Source organism: Brachyhypopomus gauderio, chromosome 2, assembly GCF_052324685.1.
Source record: "Brachyhypopomus gauderio isolate BG-103 chromosome 2, BGAUD_0.2, whole genome shotgun sequence".
Classification (NCBI taxonomy): domain Eukaryota; kingdom Metazoa; phylum Chordata; class Actinopteri; order Gymnotiformes; family Hypopomidae; genus Brachyhypopomus; species Brachyhypopomus gauderio.
Window position 1 is genome coordinate 23938365 of NC_135212.1, and position 13997 is coordinate 23952361.

At 42.6% G+C, this 13997-nt stretch overlaps 2 protein-coding genes across 4 annotated transcripts; one reads left to right on the forward strand and one right to left on the reverse strand.

Moving 5' to 3' along the window:
- Positions 1–728: 728 nt before the first annotated feature.
- On the reverse strand, positions 729–7485 carry kmt5b (lysine methyltransferase 5B). Of its 2 annotated transcripts, none has more exons than XM_076992188.1 (10): positions 7125–7485; positions 5512–5844; positions 5224–5371; positions 4943–5108; positions 4727–4836; positions 4469–4635; positions 3569–3588; positions 3327–3463; positions 3011–3207; positions 729–2859 (listed from the first exon to the last, which is right to left on the reverse strand). In XM_076992188.1, exons 2-10 carry the CDS (start codon positions 5663–5665, stop codon positions 1478–1480), a joined length of 2481 nt encoding a protein of 826 aa, XP_076848303.1. In that variant the 5' UTR covers positions 5666–5844; positions 7125–7485; the 3' UTR covers positions 729–1477. The 2 variants fall into 2 exon arrangements, with proteins under 2 accessions (XP_076848303.1, XP_076848304.1); XM_076992189.1 differs by lacking the exon at positions 7125–7485 and adding an exon at positions 6617–7110.
- Positions 7486–7521: 36 nt separating this feature from the next.
- On the forward strand, positions 7522–12501 carry LOC143493676 (uncharacterized). Of its 2 annotated transcripts, none has more exons than XM_076992190.1 (3): positions 7522–7905; positions 9235–9690; positions 9890–12501. In XM_076992190.1, exon 3 carries the CDS (start codon positions 9975–9977, stop codon positions 11097–11099), a length of 1125 nt encoding a protein of 374 aa, XP_076848305.1. In that variant the 5' UTR covers positions 7522–7905; positions 9235–9690; positions 9890–9974; the 3' UTR covers positions 11100–12501. The 2 variants fall into 2 exon arrangements, with proteins under 2 accessions (XP_076848305.1, XP_076848306.1); XM_076992191.1 differs by having other exon boundaries at positions 9235–9356.
- Positions 12502–13997: the final 1496 nt, after the last annotated feature.

Consider the following 13997-nt stretch of genomic DNA (forward strand, 5'->3'; position numbering starts at 1 on the left):
CAAACCACATGAGTTACTATTGGTACGACATCTTAAAATGCTTATAAATTCTAAACATCCTCCATCATTCAGATTTACAAGTCACTTCTAAAATGTTAAGAATGGTTGTCACTTCACCATTGTGCCTCCCCTAGTTACACACATCTCAACCAACGAGGACACGTGTAGACACAGCAATATATCTTGAAAATGACTTTTATATTGTTTTCAAGTACTCAAAACACTTAAATAAAAACAAGTCCCAGAATATACAGAGTGAAGACCCCCCCCACCCCAACCCAATGCATGTATACATCCCACACTGTTACTTCCATGATGTTCTACACAGGAAGGCTGAGAAGAACAACCACCTTGGGGAATATTTGTGATCATTATGACAATCAGCATCTGGCAACCAGTCTGAACTCATACAGCATTAGTTGGACCAGATAAAAGAAAAAAATTTTTTTTCCCTTTTTTTGTGTTTGTTTTTTTAAGAGAAAATGTCAGCTGCCTACTCATATGGTGAGTTATGGAATTTAAGACTAACAGCTACTTTTCAATAATCACCTCACTGGCAAAGCACAAAATGCACAAAGCCACAAGGTCAAATAGTTGTATACTGTCATTAACTGCATAACAAATTATGGATGGATGAAAATTTGATTTTTTTTATCAGATATTGTGCCTAAACACTTCTTCCTATGGGATTTCAGAGGTCACATAACATCTCTGCTGTTCACACACTATTTCAGTCTTCAGCTTTTAATGGAACAGCACCAGGCCACAACAATGAGCACCATGACCTTGGATGGCCAAAACATGATACATGACACATAATTCAAACAGAACATTTCAAGTGGAGAGAATTTTATCATTTTAAGGTTGTCACCCCTCTGTACAGTTTTTTTCCCCAATATTCCCTTTAGACATGATGAGTGGGACACATCCTTGTCCACACTGTGATTTAAAAATAAACAAAAAAAAAAAGCATCTGAGATGGACTCATACATTGTGTTTCTGAAAGCGGACAAACATATCGCAGCCTTCTCTGGCAGGCTGAGACACCAAAGGAATACTTCTACCAAAAAGGCCAACATGGCCAGTGATGAATGAAGACTTGCGGGACAAGTAAGCACGAGGCAAACAGGGCAATGCTTACTGCTGGCGTCCAGTGCCCCGACAGCTTTGATTTGACATTAGTGTTTCTGATGGAGTCATTTCTTTAATGGAACAAAACAGCAAAGCAGGACAAAAAAGAAAAAAAAAACCTGCAACAAACATCTGCACATTAATCAGACTTGGATAGAATATTCAGACATACCTGTACACTTTCTACAATATTTATAATCATAAGGAATAAAGAAGTGCCATCATTAAAATGTAGAGAAAGATATCTTGTGTCGATTTAATTGTAAATTACCATCTGTACTCCCCATTTAAATGACATAATTCAAATGGACACATGATTGGTAGGAACAAGGGTCATTTACATAGCTTAAGCATTGAGTCTGAGTGACTGGTCCTCTCTTCTTCTAGAGGAGATATCAATGTCTATGGAATCTTTGCCCACTATGAGCCGCAGGCGTTTCGCTGGTGGAAGCGGGATGAAATCATCCTCGTTATCAAAGTAGTCCTCCTCTTCCTCATCCTCCGAAGTCATTGAGTCCTCCTCGATGTTCTGACCCACCTGAGCGGCCACCTCGTGCTCCAGAACCTCTCCCGCCTCCCTCTTGACGATCCCCGTGAAGGTGACGTCATCAGGGTAAGGTCTCCGCAGTCCTGGGCTGTCCTCCTCGCGCCTCAGCTGGATCTTCAGCTTGGTGGAGGTGCTGGGGGGGCCGTGGCCGAAGCCGTTGTTCAGCTTGGCCACGTACGAGCTGGCCCGCTCCTTCTCCTGCTCCTTACTGAACTTGATGCGGATCTTGGAGGAGCCGGGCGAGTGGGCCGGCTTGGCGTCGTGGGGGTCGGCCTTGCTGCCGCTGCTGTCTCGGCGTCGGCGCAGGGTGAGTTTGGGGATGCCCGTGTTGTTCTCCAGGATCAGCTGCGCGTCGTAGCGCGTGATGCGTCGCTTCTTCTTGCCCTTCCCGCGCCGCATCGGCTTGCTGCTCTTGGCGGAGCCGTTGTAGTGCTGGTGGCGGCCGGGCAGCCCAAACGGCACCTTGCCGCAGTCCGCCACGTCGGCGGGCCGGGCCGCGTGCCGCAGGTCCGGCACCCCCTCCTGGAGGAAGTCGTCCCCGCAGGAGCTCACCTCCTCCTGTTTCACGGCCCTCCTCCGCCTGGGGCACGTCCCTTTCCTGGGACAGCTGGCCTCCGGGCTTGGAGTGTTGATTTGTTGCCCAGGTGTCACAGGAACGAGGTCGCCAGGCTCCGCCTTGAGGACCACGCCGCCGGGCAGCTTGGCCGGGCTGCTCGCCTTTGGCCCCCGTCTGCCGCCAGCGGCCTCCTGAGCACCGAGACAGGCCCGGGTGGACCTACGAGTTCTGTAGGGACAAGGCACACCGTCCTTGCATACTGAAGCACCCTTTGAGGAGTTCTGATTGTTTTCGTGAGCTGATGCGCGGGTCACGCTGCCCCTGCAGCCAGACGGGTGGGTGGGGCCTCGCCGGTCCGACTCTCTCCGGGAGGACTGCTTGAGACCCAGGTTCCCAGCGCTCGAGCGGCCTGGGGCCTTTGGCTCTGCTGCGCGACACCGTCTGCGTCCCTTTGACAAAGGCTGCGCGGGCTTCGATTTAAGTCTCTTTGGTAAACTGGCGTTGGTCGTTTGACTTCGTTTAGAGGATGAGGTAGAGGTAGGAGTGCTCGACAGAGTTTGCCTTGTTACAGCTCTGGCTTTGCCAAGCTTGTTAAGACAGGGCTGCGATGTCCTCTTCCGTAATGCTACAAGAACACGGGGAGGAGGGGGAGGGGTGCGAACAAAAGAAAACAAACAGCATAATTCATCTAAATTTTCATCACGAGGTTCCAAAACCAAAAGGAAAAACCCATTCATTAACACAAACATTAAAGGACAGTTTCCAAGTGCTCTTACACGTCTGTCCACTGGGTGGTTCCTGAGTCTCTGCTTCCGTGGAGGCGACGGACAGGCTGTCCGAGTTCCTGCTACCCTCCCCCAGTTTCTTCAGCCTGTTGAGCCGTTTGTCGGTCTCCCTCAGGCCGTACTTGCTGTTGATCACAGGAGCCTCCACAGGCAGCCCTGCTTTCGACGTAAACGCCCCAGTTCCACGCCTGAAGTGATGTGGCAGAAAAAACATCGTTCTTCATTGCAAAATTACTTTTGATTCGTTATCGGTAAAGAAAAAAACAAACAAACAAACAAAAAAAAAAACGGGAAAAAATTATCGTACCTTTCACATGTATAACATTCACAGAATTCATTGTTCTCTCCAAAGAAGCCATCTCCATAGTAACAGGAGATCTCTTCCCCTGGTTCAATATCCCGCAGGACCTTAACACAGGCGGTGTCTCGCCCTGTTGATACAAACTGCAACAAACCCTTCCATCAGCTCTCGTCATTTGTGCCCATGCAGCAGGTTAATATTCATAGGAAGCAGTGACTCAGTGACATCAATGCCCATTTTCTACTAACCTTGCAATTTGGCCGACAATCTGCAACGCAAAAGACAAAAATGTTACTTAATTCATTTTTTTGGTGGACTCTCTGGAACTCTCTTCCCCTCTCCCTCCGTCTCTTACCATCTCTTAACGCATTCAAGGCTCAACTAAAGACCCACCTATTTAATCAACATTTTCTCACAACTTCCTGAACTTAGGTCTGTTCTATGGGATTTTCTTTTTCTTTTTATTGTCTGTGTTTTTTTTGTATTGCTCTGTACAGCGTCCTTGGGTACTTTGAAAGGCGCTATAGAAGTGGAAATTATTATTATTATTATTATTATAGAATAGACAAATCTGCTTGTCCCACTTATTGATGATTTTTCAATAAGGTGGGGTGTCGGTTGAGTGATGTAGGTTCTTTAAATGTCAGAGGTCATGTGGGGATTTGGAAACGGTCTGTAAAGGATAGTACAGTATAACAATACAGTTGTCGTTGTAATTGATTGTGCTTACACATGGTGGAGCACAACATGCAGTCTGACTGCAACCATTTCATTACTTCTTCATGACCTTTGTCTGTCCTCCCATGATGCTTTGCTCTCACACTGACCTGCTGGTCTACCTCTGCTCTGTCTCACTGTAGGCACTTGATTCTTGTTCCCCTTCTTTCGCGGGATGAAAGGTCTTGGCTGTTACGCATAGGCTATACTGCAGTTACCCTACACTAGACATTCCAGGAAGGTCACACTGATGCTAGTATCTGAAATTAATAAAGTAAAGTAGTTTGTCTACAAAATATGTCTGTTGTTAAAACTGGTACTAACTAACTGTTGAACAAACGTGAATTTTAAAGTGGAAACGTGTTGTCATTCTTTCTTGAGGAGGTATACTGTTAAAGGTGAAAGAAGGCAGGGGAATACTGCATGCGTACCATGATTAATAAAAGCTGCAGGTCCAAGCCAGAGCTGAGCACAGTTCTTCCGTGTAGAGTACATGACACTGAAGTCATTCTCTCCATGCCGTAACAACATTCTCTCTTCACTAGCGGACAGCTCAGCAATGCAGCCCACAAGGTGTTCGATTTTATCATTCCTTTTCCTTAAGATAACAAGAACAAAATGTGAAGCATTCACTAATTTCATGATGAAACCAAAGTGCTAATCAGTAAATTACATTTCACTGAGCTCACCAATCTTTTGTTGCTACAATTTTGGCTCCGTTTTGCTCTGAGGAATAGCGATTGCATGGAAGAATCTCAAACCCACTGTCCGACGCAAACATACGCAAGTAAACAAATACCTGCAAGGGAAAGGTGGAAACGTCTGTACTCATGATCAATGCATGACAATTTTATGTGTCCAAAGTAGGAGGCAGGAAACATGTTTCTTGTGGGAACAACATTTACATGTGCTTTGAAGAGCTTCTCCTGGGCCTTTGTTTTATTGAGAAAGTGATGTCTGCTCCAGTCTCCAGAAGTCAAAGCCTGGAAGGCTTTTTCAAGGTTGTCAGACTTCTTGAAGCTTTCAATCACTTCCCTAAGCTCCGTTTGGCGACCTTTGATTGGCCGAAACCTGGAAAAGTTTAGAGACAACGGCCATCTTATTGGAGGGCTACACAACAGATATAGTGCAGCGTACAGCAAATTCTGCTATGCCAAATGAGCCGCAGAACTGCAAAAACACAAACCTGGTATTCATTTTGTGGGTCTGGAAGCCCAGGTAAGGGTCCAGGATCAGGCTGGTGGACAGGTCATCGTACTCACACAGCTCCTTGGCCGTCATGCCCGAGGACGGCACATGACGCCGCTCTGGTTCCGCAGGAGCGCCGCTGAAACCTGACAGAGAACAGCGAAGCGTAACCCACAGAAGCAATAAAGACACTGAACTAAATGTTGAAAAACAATGAAAAACCAGCATGCAAATGTGAAGCATACATTTGGGTTTTTTTTTTTTTTTACTACATTTGAGCACTCACGTCGGCTGCATCTCCTGCCACTAGGGGAGCCCTTGCTCTGGCACAGATGAGCCCTCTGAGTATTTTGCAGCCTGGTCTTCCCAACGGGCTGATCACTGGAGAACCTACTGCCATGTCTCCTGCCATTCAGCACCATGTTCTTGGATTCTCCCATCTACTTCATACCAGCTGGCTCTCTGGTAAAGGTGCATTTAGCTTCTATGTGCTTATGAGAAATCATGCAATGTGGAGAGAAGTGGAACAACCTGGCTTTATCTCCCACTTGCATGGGCAATATGAATATACACTGCAGCTCCCAGAAATCCTGCTTGCTGATTTAGAAGGTGCTTCCACCTGTTAAAATAGCAGAAATGATTTAGCACTAATAGCATATACCCACAAAGCAGGGCAAAAAAAAAAATCACAATGTGAGAACTGAGATCATTATTAAGGTGTGCGTCAATTCACAGTGATCATTTGTGTCCGACTGAATGGAACATAAAAGGAGAGGTGGGAATTCCACCATTTTTGATACCCACATGTTACAAAAAGATTCGAGAGTCAGATTCATTTTGGACAGTAACCATGTAGAAAACATTTATCGATTGTTTTTTGTTTGTTTCGTCATTTTTAAAGCAGAAAACAAGACGGGGTACAAATTGTACAACCCTAATGGTTAATATGCTGATTGAGTTGCCAACTATTATTGAGTGCAGACTGCCACCCACTGGTTGCTGTGGGAAATGAAATCAGCTGCCTGAGACAAATTAATGCTGAAATTTCATAACACTTGGGTGATAGTGATCATTGCGCATTCTCTAATAATATTTGAAAAAAAGACATATGCAGTATCATCAGAATTAATACAACATGACCGATTGGAGATATATGTATGTACTAGCTAAGCAGCTGCGGCTAAACATTATGGGACCTAGCCTGTTAGCCAGGTAGCTAACTCTATTGTCCATTTAAACATCCACACAGCGTTACGATAGCTGGGGTTAGCTACCAGGGCAGGTGGTCCACACAGACGAGCGGCAACACACGCAAATGTTCAGTTACATTACAGATCCATCATGTCATTGATCTACCACACAAATGAAACAGCTGTATTTGGCCAAGTTACCTAAAATCCCGTTTGCTACGGAGCTAGCTGGCTAACTCTACAACTTGAGCCGAAGCGGCGGTCCTAGAGCGGCCCACTAGCTGGGGCGCTCACCATCATGGAGACCTAGCCGTTAGCCGGCACCTCCACATCAGCAGAGGCTTTGGTGCCCAGCAGCAGCCGAGAACTTGGCTGACTACCGAGCTTAGCTAGCATCTTGCTAGCTAAAGAACACAAATAGTGTCACAACAGACGTTATAATTAGCCAGACACATAAACAAGTGCTAAAGCGACCTGTTGGGCTGTGTTATGAGTATATAAGACACACGCCCCACGTTAAGTTAACCGACTATAGTCGTCGGGCCCGTAAAGGCTTCAACTGGTGAGCTAACTCAACAGCTACACACAGAGACGCCAGCTAGCCCATAGCTCACAGGCTAACCACCCTGCTGGCCGACAAACGTACCCGGAAAGTGTCAAATAGGGAACGATCTCGCAAACGAGAGCGAGTTGGTGCCTCAATACTCACTTTGTCCTTTTTTCCTATGTCAGGACCTATCCGTCACAGGCGCCCGATGTGACCGAAATGTCTGTCTAAATATGCCATATAGCAAACAAAAATTGCCAGATAATTTACATTAAAATTCAAGATGGCGCCAGGGTCTGGCTGTAGTAGAGAGATAGGACACGGAACCTCCTTCCACAGAACTAGACCCCAACATATCCTCGCTATTGTCGGTGCTTTCTAGTCTGATAGGCGCGCTGCGTGAAATTCAAGAAACTGCCCAATTAATGTCGCCACTGATGCACATAGTAGTTGTTGCTAAAAGACTCTTAATGTCCTAAGAAACTCGGATGTATACAAAGGGAGCGTTGTTATTTCCCTTTAAATGTCCACTTGCAAGCCTGTGATTGCGCAGCTCACCGGCGTGCATAGCAACAACATCCTTTCACCAGTACAAGATAAGTTCCCTTATGGTTTTACTGGTTTAGTTTTAAAAAGTTGACAGTGTCTTAAGTAGCTATCGGACACCAAATTTGGTTAGCCTACAAAGGTCTTGGATTAAACATGACATGAAGTCATCCAATAAGAAGTGATATTGTGCCTGTACTGCCTTGTAAATATGTTAGATAATATATTTATATTGTGCCTTATTATATAAACGCATCCATGATTATATTCAGTATACTCCAAATATTTTTATTGGTTTTCCAGTGCTGAAGATAAATTTGCAGGTACTGAAGATACATTTGCAGAGAAATAAAAAATCTGAAAAGCATATTCAAGATGCACTTTAGAGTGAATAACTGTAAGTCTACTATAATATCTGAACACTTCAACATTTATACTATTTATTCCCAGAATTTTTTAATGTTTTGACATTTGACTAGCTATTCCAACACAAACATTAGCTTATACTTAATGAGAAACGACGGATAATCTTCTAGCAGTATGTAGTAATTACAATAAAATACTATAGTCCAAGAAATGTACAGTTCTTGTATAAATATATTTGTATAATTTCTAAAAGCACAAGTTAATTTAAGATCATTCACAACCATATGAATGCTATGTTTAGCTGTGTTTTCTCTCTTCCTCATCTGGATCTAATCAATTAATTTTCAAGTCTGTGAGGAGGACTTGAAAATTAGTTGATTATGAAGCAGGAGTATTAAATAAGGAGGGTTAAATTCTACATCGATTCCATATCTTGATTTGCCCACCAATGAATCTAGTAAAGGCACCTTGTGTCAATAAGCACACAAATATGAAAATGTCCTATTCAGGCTTCCACAAATTGCTGTCATCGCAAGATTCATAGAGGCTCCTGTATTTCTACAGCACAACATTCATTGAATCTGCATGCTAGAATAAGAATATTACGTAGATTATATAGATTGCCTATAGTGAGTGGTTGGTATGTTGTGCTAATAGCCTTAGGTTACTCCGCCGTATTATGTATTTCTTTGAGGCTCAAGACAGATGTGAATCAAATCGATAGTGTCTACCAAGCACATTTTGAAACACCTTAATAGAGCATGGTTTCCTAGCGATGAAAATTGTTGGTAAATGTTTGTAATATATATATTTTTGTATCTGTGGTAGGCTATTGTGTTTTATTTTACAAATATAAAGAAATTGCCTACTTGATTGTACTAATCGTTTTCTTGCACTGTGTGCAATATAAGTTATACTTTCACTAAACAAACACTAAACAAAAACAAAAATTATCTTTTAATTCTAATCCCAATCTTCAACTGTTAAATTTAAGAGTATTATGGAAATCCGTTGTCCTTTATGGCGGCGGTACACAAATAAAAGCACGACATTAAGGGTTGCGATAACGATACAATAAGGAACGAATGTGGAGACATGCCTTGGAAATTGCTCTGTAATGTAAAATACACGCTTTAAACTCAGAAATGAATTCACTTTTTGTTCGGTTGGCAGAGCCTGTTGTTGAAATCCCTAGCAACTCAGTGCTTTATTCGTGGATAAAGAACAACAATAAGTTAACAAAAATGTCTGGAAAAAATACAAGGAAACCAATGATCCTACATTTACATCTACTAAACTGTTGTTTTTGGCTATTGCCAAAGTATGATCGTTATTATTAAGGTTCCTGTTATCGCTTCAGGTCAAGACAGCGCACGTTGATGACGTCACCTGGCTACAAAGAACAACAAGCGCTCGGGGAGTCGGGACCGTCTCGAAGAGTTCAGCATAACTACCATAAACGGATGTAACAGTTAGTTTTTGGTCCGTAAACCAAGACAGCAACCTCAACACAACAACATAGAGTGCATTTCGTGGTTTGTCCTCGCTAAAGAGACTGTCCATCATTGAACTGTCTCGGTTGTTTGGCTAATAATTAGCTAGTTAAGTTAGCGAGCTGGACGCTGCTTGATGTTTATCCGCGTTGCTAGCTGGCCGGCCGCGCAGAAACAAGTTCCACATCTAGTTTTAGTCATGTAGCTAGCTAACGTGTCAACGCCACGAACTGGGACGGTCTAGGTCCACCACGATTTAATGATCTTTTTAAACAGTCGCTAGCCATCTAGCTAACGTTCCGATAGTAAACCAATATGCTAAGGTAAGAGCGTTTGTCCACATAGTTTTGCATGCTATCTTTCTAAGGAACATAGTTACCTGTCACATATCCAAGTATTTAACTCATTTTGAGCAATATCGCTTTTAACGAGTAACATAAAATGTAGTCTTGTGCATTAGTCTTTTAGGCAGGTTTAGTCTGAAATGTAGTTGGCTACTATGTTTTTTTTTTTTTTACTTAGGTGTAACTGGAAGAAGGCGTTTCGGTGAGGAGGTAGAGCAGAGGCATGATCACTGTAGAGCTCTGGAAGTCTACCGTCACTGATCATGCCTCCAAGGAAGAGACCACTCGTTCCTGTTAGCGCACGAAGGAGGCTAAAAGCCGATGAAGATTACTTCCCTTTCAATTTACTGCCAGTGGAATGTCAGCTTCACGTGCTTTCGTTCCTCAGTGAAGTGGACAAGTGTAACTCTGCCCTTGTGTGTTCTAGCTGGAGCTACCTGGTTCGTTCTGGTAAGCTTTGGAGAGTTGCAGACTACTCCCGTCGCGGGGTTTTCCATCTTGGACAAGAAGGATTGCTTGTGTCCAACAGGGAATTTGAGCGCTGGAAGGCCTGGGTTCATCATTACACCCACCATCTCATATCTCGTGGGGCCAGTCTGGTGACCCTCAAAGCAAGCTTTGATTTGGGGGACCAGTGCAATAAATGGGGAGAACTCCTGTCTCACCTGCTGGAAAATGTCCACTGCAGGGATCTCAGTCATTTGGACTTGAACTGGACATTCACACTTCTGGAACCCTTGGACCTCCGGGTCCACTCCAGTTCTAGTTCTCACCAGGACAATATCACCAAAATGGACCAAGTCAGTAACTTCCAGATCCTTTTAGCAAAACTGGCCCAGAACTGTCCTCGAATCACCAAGATGCGCCTGCACTTTGACTGGTCAGACACATCAGTTGCTTTAATTACTCAGTTCCAACATCTCCGCATCTTAGAACTTAAATACTTCTGGGTATTTAAAGGTGTAAGCCCGAGCACCTTGCAGACATTGACTAAATCACTGCCTAACCTTAAGTCTCTTACTCTACATGTTCTTGTGCCACTTCGGAATCTGGGCATTTCGTACACTCTTGAATCCCTTTCCTTAGAATTCCTTGATGTTTCCCCTAGCCGAGGTCTGGTCTTCTCTTGCCTCAAACTGCCAGCTCTGAGAGAGCTGCGGGCCAAAAAGATTGTGCGGGGAATAACTCTGGACCGCCGGACCAGGCTCCGAATCCAGAGTAGGTGGCCATGCCTGTATCAGGTCTTGAGGGAAGGGACACCCAAGCTGCAGGCTCTTAACAATGAACGACTCCTACCCAACTGGAAAGAACAGAGCTATGGAGAACTTACATCCATTCTTCAGCAGTCCTGCTACTGCATTCAACATCTAGACAGTTGGCTTTGGTGAACAGGCGCATCTGCATGATGCAAAGCTTTACAAATATGCTCAAGTTATGATGGTAAAAGCCATTCCAGACATCGATAGTAGAAACAGCAGGCAACATTTAGGACCATGTTACTTAAAACAAGGTAAACACCTAAAAAGAAAAACAATAGCTCAAAATTATCAGGTCATCAGAACCAAACATTCCCAGCAGATTAGCCACCGATTTTTGGCACACTACCCACAAGTCTGTTTTGTTTATTGAATGAAGTGGCTATGACCCAGCCCTGTTAATGAAAGAGGTGGTTCCCTGTGTAACTCATCAACAAACATTGTGGTATATTCTTACAATGCAACCTAATACGAGGACAATGAAGTGTGGGAACGAATCCCAGTGCCTTCGTTTGACAACAACAGTTTTCACCAACACATTTCATGTTAAGTTTCCATAGTATATAACAGATGGCACTAGTTACAAAAAATAAACGAATTAAAAGAATGCATACAGTGACTGTTCAGGTATGAGAAAGGGAACACTGAAACTGTAGATCTCTTTATACTGCCAGAGTTAAGGAGAATATCATAGACTTTAGAGAGTGGGCATTTTTACTTGTTGTTTTGTTAGTCTATCTGATTTCTCAAATATGTGCTGGCATAATATCAGCAAGAAGCACCATGGTATAAATCAGGTTTAAAGAACAGTAATTGGACTTTTTTCAGAAACAAAATAGTTTTTGGTACTAAATCTTCCAAATGTTGCCATACGTTTACATATTTGAAAAACTATGTGACAATCTCAACCAATGGGATAATGTTTTAACATTTTAGAGTTTCAGTAAATATTTGTTTTTAAACATTGCTTCAGACATTCCTCTTGAGCTTTTTACTTTATAAATTTGCAAGTTATAAATTCTTTTATTTGATAAATGTGTGCTAAAAACAAATTCTGATTAAATAATTTAATCATGGATAACGCTGAGGAGTGAGACTCAGATGAAGGAGAGTGCTCACATTGTCGTTTACATAAGTGATGCTGTGTAGTGTGACTTATGTAAAAAACTTTGCCCTGCTAAGTCTATGGTTATTTCGTAAAATGTTTTTATAAAAAGTGGTGGTCATTGATTGCAAATCCAAAGACTGATGTACCATTATTTTGTCAATTGAAAAGGATACAGATATCTGTTTCTACCCCGTGCATTGTATGTTCCAGCATAAAGAGAACCAGTCTTGTATGTGTAGTACTTCATACTTATCCATAGAGGTCCCTTCATCCACAGCTTTGTTCTGCAATCAGAATTTCTCTCTGCCTACTTAACTGGTTTTTATCCCTTGCACTTTTTAATGGTTAATGAAACCCAAGTGGTGGTGTGAAAATTGAATACTGTGTGGAATTGTTAACTGCCAGAATAAATAAGATTTGACTGGATACTCGTGTTCCCTATCGTCCTTGCAATATTACTGTTCCTTTTTTTATTATTGTTTAGGTGAATACTTTGATTTCTGAGTATTCATTGCTTATGGCTTTAACATATGTGCTTAGTTTTTATGCAATTCTTTATTATGGAGATACATAACATATTTATGTGCAGTATAAGTAAGATCTGACGGCAACAGATTGTTTCTGTTTGCTAAAGATTAAATGAATCCTGTTTCGGCTTAATTCAGTACTTTAAGCTGAAAGTTAAATGTTCCACTTTGTGTTCTGTGTCCGAGATCAATGTGTCAACAAAATGTTTTCCATGTTTGTAACTTTTTAGTCAAAACCATCTCTGACAGTACCAATAAAAGTATGTGATATGCTTATTTATGTGAGCTTTCATAACGAATAGATAGAGAATAGGTTATTCTTTATTCTAGAAAATCATAAAATTATATTTTCAAGATACACACTATACTACATACTGGATGGAAATCTCGGATGTTGTGGTCAGCTGGAGCCACTCCTCAATTTTAGTGGTCACAGCCCCTTGTGCTATTCCCTTGGGAACCACTGTTACCTTCATCTTCCATATCTTTTCAAGATATTTTTCGAGCATCTTTCATTCCTTGTTCCTGGTGTTCCTGTCACTCTGGACAAGTATCGCTACAGCCCTTCTCTGCTTTTTGTCCTTCACCACAATGTCCGGTGTTGCACTTTGTTCTCCTCCCGCCTAGTGCAGCGTGTTCGTTGATGCAAAAAAAAAAAAACATCACCAGTCTTGTGTCTTTTGACCTTTTATTAAAGCAGGTTAAAATAATCAATCAATCAATCAAAATTTATTTGTATAGCGCTTATCACAACACATGTTGTCACAAAGCAGCTTTACAGGATTTACAAGGTTAACAATACTATGGGTCCAAATCCCTAATGAGCAAGCCAAAGCCGACAGTGGCAAGGCAAAACTCCCTATGATGGCTCCCTATGATATAAAATACAGAGATCTCTGGAGAGTACACAACAAAAGCCTAAACTACCCTACTCTGTGGTATTTGTGTAGCTTTGTGTGTAGGTCTCTCTCACAGACTACATCTGCCCCTTCTTTATAGTTAAACTGAGTGTGGCCCCCACCCTTTCTGCTCTACCAAAACTGTCTGCCTGTCTCTCTAAAAACTGTCTGCCTGTCATTCTGCACCAAGTGAGCCCACTCTGTTCCCTCAGTACACATTCACCGTTTTCACACCTGTGCTCCTTTTACACATCCTGTTTGTCTCTCTTTCATCCTATGCTTTTCTGTCATTACTTCTCAGTGCCCTCCATAATATATCTTTTAATGCTTTGTTTATCTCTGAGAGATTCTTAAATGCTAAGCAGTTGTTTGATAAGATAATGCAAATAAAATACAATTCCCCACACCGGTTATCATTTTATAAGTTTGCATCTGGAAGTCCACTAGGATCTTAGCTTGGTTGTTATCCACCACTTTTGAGGGAGTGTCCCACGTT